Raw genomic sequence first — 10,494 nt, 5'->3', positions numbered from 1 at the left:
ATACACGTCTAGCGCATCATACCTCGCCCTATTATTTTCTTTTATCGGTAGTCGCGAAAATCCCATCCTCGTCGCCAGTTTATTATACATATTTATTCCAGGGTTCAAATTCAGCAAGGGATTCAATAAGTACGCCGATAAAGTAATATACTACGGACTTGACTATATTTCAGAAATCTAACTCTCCTGCATACACACACATGCTTTCTGCTCCAAGCCGGTAAACGGAGTGCTGCTCCGCGCAGCATACGCACACACACGCACACCACGTCACTTGCTTCAGCGCCACATGTCGCAAACTAAGCACTGCTCTCTTATACATGGCGCGTCTTATAAATCCGAATACATAACATTTACTTTTTCTAGCAATTACATCATCATTAACATCATTAACATCATTATCATTATTGTCGTTGTCACTGTGCTCACGTTTACCTTTCGGCGTTTTTACTTTCACGACATCTCCAATTTTCGACTGTTTGTCTCGTTCAGTGATATCGATAATTTGTCTCAACGGTTCTACGATCGGTTTGAATCTTTTCTCCAGGGCAATTTCGCTCTCCATTATGCCCGTTTTCAACGCTCTGTGTTTCTTACGAATCGACGCACGTGTTTTCGCGATCAGTTTTGCGGTTCTTTCGCGTTCGGCGATGCTATTCGTTTCGTCTATATCGTCGCGCTGTCACGATAAACACTGTACGACTTACAGAATCGCGAAATCGTCGAAGCCACGTCTATACGTGCCATTCTGTAACGCGCTGTCCTTGTCTATAACCACGAAACCATATTTGCGTTGCCAACATAGATGACACAGTGTGCAAAATTTCTCGTACGACATATCAGTATTCACGTGATCGTTGTAAATGTGTTTCAGATTGGTGCCATCTTGTTTGAATAGAATTAGCAAATTGGCATTGTCGCGTATGAGATGCTTTGGTATTTTCGCATATGTTTGACAGAGATAAAAACAATCAACACTCGCATGTCGACCCATGGCGAAGTATTCCCTGATAGTATTCTGCTTGTCGCAGACTACGTCGTCGAATACGAAAATCGAGTTTGGAAGCGCTTCGCTAGGCGGAATAACGTCACCATTATTAGAAAAAGCATAGTAACCGATATCTTCGATCGATTCCAGCAGCTCTTCGAGATATCGATATTTAGGTTGAAACAAGGATTTCGAATAAACGTAAACGTTTTCGAAACGTAAACCATGTGGACTCTCTATCAGACTTAGCAACATATTCGTTTTACCACAATTGGAAGGTCCGCAAATGATGCAACGTATCGAACTAGGTAGTGCAGGACCGTGTCTGCAATTCTCTCTGACCATGTCACTCGACATCAGTCGCGTCTTCCGATCGAGATTCGATACTCCTATCGTTCGAGATTGTCGCACGAATCGCATGTGTCGCTCTTTTGACGCGCGTGCGCGAACTTAAATGCGACGGGGGAAAGACACGTGCTATTTATACCGCGAACAGACGAGCCTTTCGCACAGTCTATCATTTATTTTGACGAGTGATCATCTACGAAAAAAAAATGTTCATTCTGATAACGGACAAACGCGACATTCTCGCTTTTACAGCCGAACAACTGCAATACGTACCAAGGGTCATCCTTCTGCGCGATTTCGAAAATTATATCGAAGAATTGTGGGATCGATTGCCCGATCATATAAAAGCCGATACTGAGGTGAAACGTTGTCGTATGTGTTTCGAGCATTATAATCTTCCGAATCAAAAAACGCATATAGACGGTCCACCGCCTCTCATCAAGAATTGTCCCCAATGTCGCGTTGATATGCAAATAGTCAAGTCGGAATGATACCTGCGCACGGCACGGGTTTACTGAACGCGACGATAAACGCGCTTCCGTTTGAATTACACATTCCTGGATACCAATTTTGCGGACCAGGTACGCGTCTCGCGAAACGATTAGCTCGCGGCGATCGAGGCATCAATAAATTAGACGCGGCTTGTCGCGAACACGATATCGCGTATTCGCAAAGCAAAGATCTCGTCAGTCGACACAGTGCTGATCGAGCTCTCGCCGAGAAAGCAAAAGAGCGTATTACAGCAAGCGATTCGACGTTCGGTGAGAAAGCCGTCGCGACCGCCGTTTGGGCAGCCATGAAGGCGAAGACAAAATTGGGCATGGGTGTGAGAAAAAGAAACAAATCAAGGAGAACGAGGATTTTATCTGTAGCGAAACGCGGTGGTTTTCTGCCAATTTTACCAGTGTTGGGTGCGCTCGGATCTTTGATCGGTGGAGCAGCTAGCGTGGCGAAAGCAGTGGGCGATCGAAAAGCCGCTCGACGACAACTCGAGGAATTGCAACGTCACAATCGCGCGATGGAGGGTCGCGGTCTGTACATTGCGCCACACAAACGTGGCGGTCGCGTGAGGAAGAGAACGAAGAGGATAAAAAAAAAACATCATGGAAGAAAACGGTAGAGGATCTTAACTTATCGATCTCCGGTATCACGACGAACGAGCAATTGCGTCGTTCGGCGTATCTTTTAAAATTGCCATTCTTCAGAGGTGTATTCATGCGCGATGCGATGCCCGCGAAACCACGTCGTAACGAGAGCGGTATCGTGAATCTCGACGATTCGACAGCACCCGGTACACACTGGGTCGCTTACGCGAAGAGAGGAAACGAATCTGTCTACTTCGACGGTTTCGGTAATCTGAGACCACCGAAGGAAGTCGAACGTTATCTCGGAGGTAACATCACATACAACAGGCGATCGTATCAGTCGTACGATCAAAGCATTTGCGGTCAGTTGTGTCTACGGTTTCTCTGGGAGATCGATTGGAAGAGGAAAAAAGTCCTCGTGTGACAGATCGCACTACAATCCGAACAGTTCAGCGGTGGCTTTCGCGCTACGATCATGTCATTGACTCTCTCATTAACGGGAAAAAACAGTGTCCTCGCGGCGAATTACTTCCCCGCTTTGGACTTGAGCGATAGCGAATACGAATTGGGTCTTACGAATTTCGAAACGTACAACACGATACCGAACGTCAACTCCTCGAATAATAAATTCCACTTCGACACCGACGACATTACGATCACGATTCCCGTAGGTTCGTACGAATTGAACGATATCGAAAAGTATCTGAGGACCGCTATAGTTCACAATACACTACCGAGTACTATCAACAATGACGAACTCGAAGAATTCGACGAGGTAGATCTAATATTCGAGGACGAAAGAACTATGGAACGAGCGAAATCTGTATTGATTCTTCGCGCGAACGAAAACACCATGAGAAGTGAGATCAAGTGTCAATATTTAATAGATTTTTCCAAAACGAACAGTATCGGTTCATTATTGGGCTTTTCGTCTCGTATGTTACGACCGAACAAGTGGCACGTATCGGACGAACCGGTTAAAATTATGAACGTGAATATAATTCGCGTTGAGTGTAACATTACCTCGGGTGCGTACAACAACGACCGACCGGTACACACGATACACGAATTCGCGGTGAACGTTCCTCCAGGATATAAACTATCCGTTACTCCGGCGCACGTCATTTACCTCCCGGTCATCGCACGAAACATTACCGATATAACGATACGTGTAGTGGATCAAAACGGACAGTTGATCGACTTTCGCGGCGAAGAGATATCGATTCGACTACACATACGACGTAAACGCTAGGAAAACTATGTTCGAGGGTGGAAGATGCTCGTCCTGAACGATTCGTACGACGGAGTGAACGTATCGCAAACATCGACATTGTGGAAGCCATTCAAAAATCGATACAATCGAACGAAAAAACAAAAAAGAGGAGGTCGATTAAACGCGAGGAACGTCGCCTTTCTACGGTCACTCGGATTCGTCGTGAGAAATGAATCGTGACATCCTGAAGATCGGAGGTGCTCCGATCTTCGACGATCGCATCGTTAAAATAGAGACTCACACGTACAATCCGTACGCTAACACTACATTCGGATACAGCGATGAAATACGAATACCGATTCAACATCAGGATCTCTACACGTTACCGTGCGAAAGTGTACTCTACATCGAGGGAAAATTCGTCAAAAAACAGAAGGAAGGAAGTACCAACCAAACACCGAAACTGACGAATAACTGCGTCGCATTCATGTTCGACGAGATTCGTTACGAATTAGACGGAGTTGAAATTGACAGAAACAGAAACGTCGGTATTACAAGCACTATTAAAAATTACATTTCGTTGACAGCTGAAAGAAATAAAACGTTAGAGAATGCAGGATGGAAAATTGCACTTTCTCTAGACTTATTGCTCGATCGATCAATAACAACATCTGAAGAGTTCAACTTCTGTGTACCGCTCAACACACTTCTTGGATTTTGTGAGGACTACAAACGTATAGTGATAAACGCCCGACATGAACTCGTTCTGATACGTGCGCGTAACGACAACAATTGCGTTATCGCTAGCGACACCGAGGAATTTACACTCACATTATCAAAAGTGCAATGGAAGATGCCGCACGTGATACTGAACGACGTAAACAAATTATCACTCTTGCGAACGTTGGAAAACGGACGATATCTCAGCATGGGATTTCGATCTTGGGATTTGTACGAGTTTCCTCTACTTCAGAGCACGACGAAGCATTCGTGGGCTGTGAAGACAACGTCGCATTTGGAAAAACCACGATACGTGATCCTTTCGCTTCAAACTGGAAAGCGAAACGTACTCTCTCAGGATAGTACTCATTTCGACGCGTGCGCGCTCGCCAACGTGAAACTCTTTTTGAACTCCGATTTTTTTCCATACGATGATATGAATGTGGATTTCGAACGTAATAAAGTCGCAATACTGTACGACATGTATGCAAAATTTGCGAACTCGTACTACGGCTACGAAAGAAACGAAGCTTTGTTATCACTCGCGCAATTTATTTCGTCCGCGCCACTCGTGGTGATCGATTGCTCTCGTCAAAACGAATCTGTAAAGAGCGCAACCGTGGACATTCGTATCGAATTCGAATGTAGAAAAAACATTCCATCGGACACCACGGCCTATTGTCTAATTATTCATGACAGATTAATAGAGTACAATCCATTGACAAATGTCGTTCGTAAAATTATCTAACAATAAATATAACGAATTTTTCACGATATTACAGACTGAGTATTTTTAATGTATGCTTCACAAAATAAACGTTATTTGAAACGAACTGTACTACGTTTACTGACGATTCGTTTCCTATATCTATTTTCGACACACATATCACTCCTCTCCCCTCCACATACTCGGCAGAATGCGATTGACTGTTGAACCGTATACTTCCGCTGTGCACGTACGCCGCAATGTCTCTCGCTTACCTCGTGGCTTTCGTTTCCGTAACGATATGCGCGTCGACACCGACGGCTGAAAATCTCGTAAACACAGAAGTGATAGAATATTTGCAGAGGTACGGTTACCTAAAAGAGGCAAATGTATCTACTCACACGTCGATCGAGGATGACAAAATTAAAGAGGCTATCGCATTATTTCAAGAATACTATCAAATACCAGGTAACGGTATATTGAACGATAATACGTTAGATCAAATGCGAAAACCTCGATGTGGACTTCCAGATATGCCATACCAGGAACACAATACGAATACAGTAAAATGGAAAAAAACGCATCTTACGTGGAACTTTAACTTAGCGGACGCGAATACATTGAAACTCGCGACATACGCATTCTCAATATGGGTGGCGAACACGTCTCTAACATTCGAACGTAAAACGTTAAATCCAGATATTTTGATATCATATCGCGGAGGAATTCACACATACATCGACAACAGACGGGAGGAAACGATCTGTTCCGGGTTGTTCGACGGACCCGGTGGAGTGCTCGCACACGCGTTTCCACCTATGAACGACCCCATGCAAAGCACTGAGATACACGTAGACGTAGCGGAACCTTGGCTTATACAATTAAACGAAAGTATATCAGAAAACAAACTACATTTACTTTACACGTTAACGCACGAAATAGGATATTCATTAGGATTATCGCACAATCATCGGGCAGATTCTCTAATGTTTCCTTACGTCACCGATAGATCCGCTACACTCAGTATAGAGGACATTTTAGCTATTCAACGTCTATATGGAAAAAATCAAAATGAAGTACCGAGTACACGATCTCCATCGGTAACTACAGATACGCGTAAAACATCAACGCAAAATCTGTGCGATCTACCATACGTGGACAATGTACTGGTGTTGAAACATCACATATTCGTCACTTATCGAAAGAGCATATGGGTGATAGCCATCAATGGTAAAAGGTACAAGGGACCACTCGCGCTCAATGACTATCTTCGTTTTCTTCCGGCGAACGTTTCAATAAACGCTGTGTATCAACGGCCATCAGAAGAAATTGTGATGTTCGCGAATAATAAAATTTACATGGTAGATTATCCGAGTTTTCAATTGAAAAATGGTTGGCCGAAAACGCATTCCGACCTGAACTTTCCCGCAGAAATGCGCGTTAACGCAGCATTAGTCACCAACCGAGGACAAACGTACGTGATCTTCGATGGCGACAGCGTAGCGTTAATGAATGAATGCGACATGACTATTCGCGAATATCACTCGTTAAAAGCGATATTTCCGGGAATACCATCATCTCCGACTGCAGCCTACCGATATATCGACGGTTCTCTTCATTTCCTACAAAAACGTCAATATTACAAATTCAACGAGTTCACCCAAACAGTAACGAATGCCGATACTTTCGACATGAAAATACTCAACGTAAATTGTCCTACAGACGGACTGCTAAGACAATTGCAAGATCTTCTTAATCGACTGCTTCAATCAAATAATTTACTCGAATACACCACAGAGGATGCATTGGACGATTAGCACGATGTTTTAAGTAAAAAAAATATATTACTACATGGGTACGCAGACGATCAGTGCGAAAGAACGAATCGTTCTATTAACATCGTGAGAGAGAGAAAAACATGTACGCGATTTCAAACGACACCGACGACGACTCTCGACGTCTCCTCATCGAGCGTACGAATGACGCGAAGATCAGAAGAGTTTTCACCAATACGGCAGCAAAGCATTTCATCACGGAGCACGATGGAAAAAAGGAAAAACAGTATAACGAAACGAACAATATGCAGAAACAATATAACGAAAAAGTAGATACGAAAGACACGTAGGAATTTGTATTTCTTTTTTTTTTTTAATCATTGTTTTTTTCTGAACTAATTTTTTTTTTTCTTTCGCACAGAACCACAGTACGCATATTGGAACGAAGATATCCTTTAACTGCTACCGGATACAAGTATCTAACCGTCGGCATCAACGTCAAATTGCCCTGCGAGATAACTGTAGTTCTTGGAGACAGTCACGGCAAAGAGATGTTCCTCTCACCGACCGTATGGAGCGAGCTCATCGAACATAAACGCGTCATATTGTCGCTTTTGCAACCCGAAAATACAAAAGGAAAACACGCACCATCGCCAATATACATCGGAGATGTGACATTGCATTTCTGTCGAATTAACAGTATACCGATGTTGCGTCTTGATTCGACATCTTCACGAATGACCTTGTCAAACAGTACAGTTGTCAATTTATTCAATCTAGAATATTGCGTCAATCGTCTCATTTCCTCATTCGACAATGTATCTGACATCATAAACAAAAAGTACTCGCGTCTTCTCAATACCGCGGCTAATGTGAACGATTCTATGAACATACAAAAAACCATGTACGAAAATGAATACTTCGATCGCAACGACATAATCGATTGCGAACTAATCGCACTGATCTTCGGACCGAATTAAAACGCTTCAAGAATAAACATTATTTTGTATTATTAAATTGTATTCTCTCATGTAGTAACAACACTCGAATAAATATATTGACAAATAAGAAAATCAATTCACATTCAATCTGACTGAATTACACGACCAAAAAAAATGTATTTTTATTCAACGCGCGACCCTGAGAACTATGAATAGATCGCACTCGCGCGTAGCGACCTTGAATAAATTAACGGTAAGCGCGTAGCGAACGACAAGAAAAACGGAAAAAAAAAACTCCAGCGCGTCTTCGAATAAATATATATACATTAATATAAAAAAAAATAAATGCATTGTACATAAGTACATCATTCAACGCAACAATTTATTTTCTTAGTTTTTCCACATAAAATAACATGGAGAGGCCTGTTGAGAAAAGCACACGCAAACGGAAAAGAGTGAGAGAGAGATAGAGCGCGTCGATTGAGTCATCCGAGGCGCGACCTTGGAGATAGATCGAGGTCGCGGCGAAAATACGACGAAAAAGGAAAAAAAAGACCGATCACGCCGCGCAACGGAAAAACAGTGCAATCGAGAGAGAGAGAGAGAGAGATATAGAGCGCGTCGAGTGAGTCATTCGTCGAAATGAATTGTCTCTGAAGCGCAACCATGAAGGCTATAGATAGATCGAGGAAGAGGAAAAAAATAAAGGTGAGAATCGTCTCCGAGACGTGCATCGCGTAACGGTAACAATAACAACAACAACAATTGACGATTAGTTTCGTCGTTTTTGAAAAGACTAACTGAACATTTCACCCAATTCACACATCTTTTTTTCCCTCTTTATTTTCATTTTATTTTATTTTTTTTTTTCCACAGCCGTAACAACGATACGACGCGCGACCGAAACGAACGATGACGACGCCGTCGAGCGCACGTTTCGCGCGTGATCGAGCTACGAGGAGGAATAACGGCGACGACGAACGGACGACCGTCCGACCGACCGTCGCGCCGCTCGCGAGGATCTCGACGGCGCACGCGCGGGAACAGACATAACCTGTAAGAACGCGCGCGCGGCGAGAGAGAGACATAACCTCGCTTCACTCGCCCGCGGCGAGCGCGCTTATGCTAACCTGATAACACAACGCGCGCGATCACGTGACTATCCCATGAAAGCGCGCGAAAATCTCGACGGCGCACGCGCGTGCGCAAGAACGGACATAACCTGTAAAATGCGCGGGAAGAGACATAACCTGTGAAATGCGCGGGAACAGACATAACCTGTAAAAGCGCGCGCGCGCGCGGACATAACCTCGCTTCGCGCGCTCGCCACGCGCTCGCCGCGGTGACGGCGCCCGCGACGTCGTCATGGCGACCGCCCCGGGCGCCCCCACCAGCGAGGCGCGACCTTCACACGCATTTTTTACCTACACACGCATACACGCAAACTCGCACGCACACAAACAAAAACGAGCAACGCCATTGGCTGTCCCAGCCACGCACACACGCAAACTCGCACGCACACAAACAAAAAGGAACAACGCCATTGGCTATACCAGCCGTGGTGAGTTCTAATTGAGTTGGTATATACCTAGCATTACTACTCATATAACGGCAATTCCGCACGAGATCGGCGTCTCGGGGCTCTTAGTTTGAACAATTATGGACGAGAACAGCACACGGCGTTTACGCCGTAAATCTACGCGAAAATCTAATACAACTGCGGTGCTACCGGTAACAAATATTGCCCCTGAACGCTCGCTCTCGCGCTGCCGTCTCGCGAACGTGCATCACGCGTGCACGGGCTTTTTCGCTCTCAGCTGTCGCGATCTCCAGGAGACCCGCAACTCCAAATCTACGTTACTTCCCCGATCGCCGACTATCCGGGAGCTTGAGAATCTCTCGTGCTTGTCGCCGAGCGTCTCACTAAACGATACGTTACACCAAAATGCCGCGAATGGCGACTCCGCGAGAATTCACTAATGACGCTCAACTACAGAACACGAGGGTCCCTCGCCCCGATGCATGCGACTTTACAATTTTACAAGTTACAGAGCAACCTCACCGATAGATCCCTGGCTCTCGTGCTCCTCAAGCCGATTCCGGTCTCTCTCTTTCGCTCTCGATAGTCTGGTCTCGCTCGACGGGCCGGGACGTCCGCTCCTATCGTACGCCGGAAACGAAAAGCACCGAAAATCGCGATCAATACGTTATCCCCCTCCGAGGGGCGCGCAGCCGCACCGCGCTTTTCCGCGACCAAGGTGCGTGCCTGCGATCCTTCGCGGGCAGTGCCGTGCCCAGCGAGGTCCTAGGGGGTGGTTGGAGGCCCCGCGGGCTCATCTAGTGTCGGCAGCGTATTGTTATGCTACCGACGGCCCGCCTTCTCGCTGTCTGGCATACGGCGGTCCTGTCCGTCGGGCCCGCGCCTCCTCGAGGCGTTCCTCCTTCATTCGCCGGACGTCCGGTCTTCCTGCGGCCCTCACTTCTCTCAGGCATAGGCCGGCCGACTGCTACCTCGGCCCTGGTGGCCGCTCCTCTCCTACTCTTCCGTTGCTGCTTGCTTCAAACCGTCGTTCTTAAATCGCTAATTACGGCCCCTGGAGATTTCGCTCGCTCGCCATTCCCGGCCCGGGTCATGCGCTCATTCGCGCCTTGTGCCGGCGAAGGATCGCTGCGACGATGCAGCGAAACTGCAACGTCACAATATATATATATATATAT

At 45.6% G+C, this 10,494-nt stretch overlaps 2 protein-coding genes across 2 annotated transcripts; both read left to right on the top strand.

The window, feature by feature from the left end:
* The first annotated feature begins 3,863 nt into the window (after window positions 1-3,863).
* On the top strand, window positions 3,864-5,102 carry LOC108782881 (uncharacterized). The gene has a single exon (XM_018551271.1). It carries the CDS (start codon window positions 3,864-3,866, stop codon window positions 5,100-5,102), a length of 1,239 nt encoding a protein of 412 aa, XP_018406773.1.
* A 218-nt stretch (window positions 5,103-5,320) lies between these two features.
* On the top strand, window positions 5,321-6,877 carry LOC108782880 (matrix metalloproteinase-14-like). The gene has a single exon (XM_018551270.1). It carries the CDS (start codon window positions 5,321-5,323, stop codon window positions 6,875-6,877), a length of 1,557 nt encoding a protein of 518 aa, XP_018406772.1.
* The last annotated feature ends 3,617 nt before the right edge of the window (window positions 6,878-10,494 follow it).

Source organism: Cyphomyrmex costatus, unplaced genomic scaffold (genome assembly GCF_001594065.2).
Source record: "Cyphomyrmex costatus isolate MS0001 unplaced genomic scaffold, Ccosl1.0 scaffold1352, whole genome shotgun sequence".
NCBI lineage: Eukaryota > Metazoa > Arthropoda > Insecta > Hymenoptera > Formicidae > Cyphomyrmex > Cyphomyrmex costatus.
The sequence above is the reverse complement of the archived record's forward strand: the minus strand, read 5'-3'. Positions and strand labels throughout refer to the sequence as shown.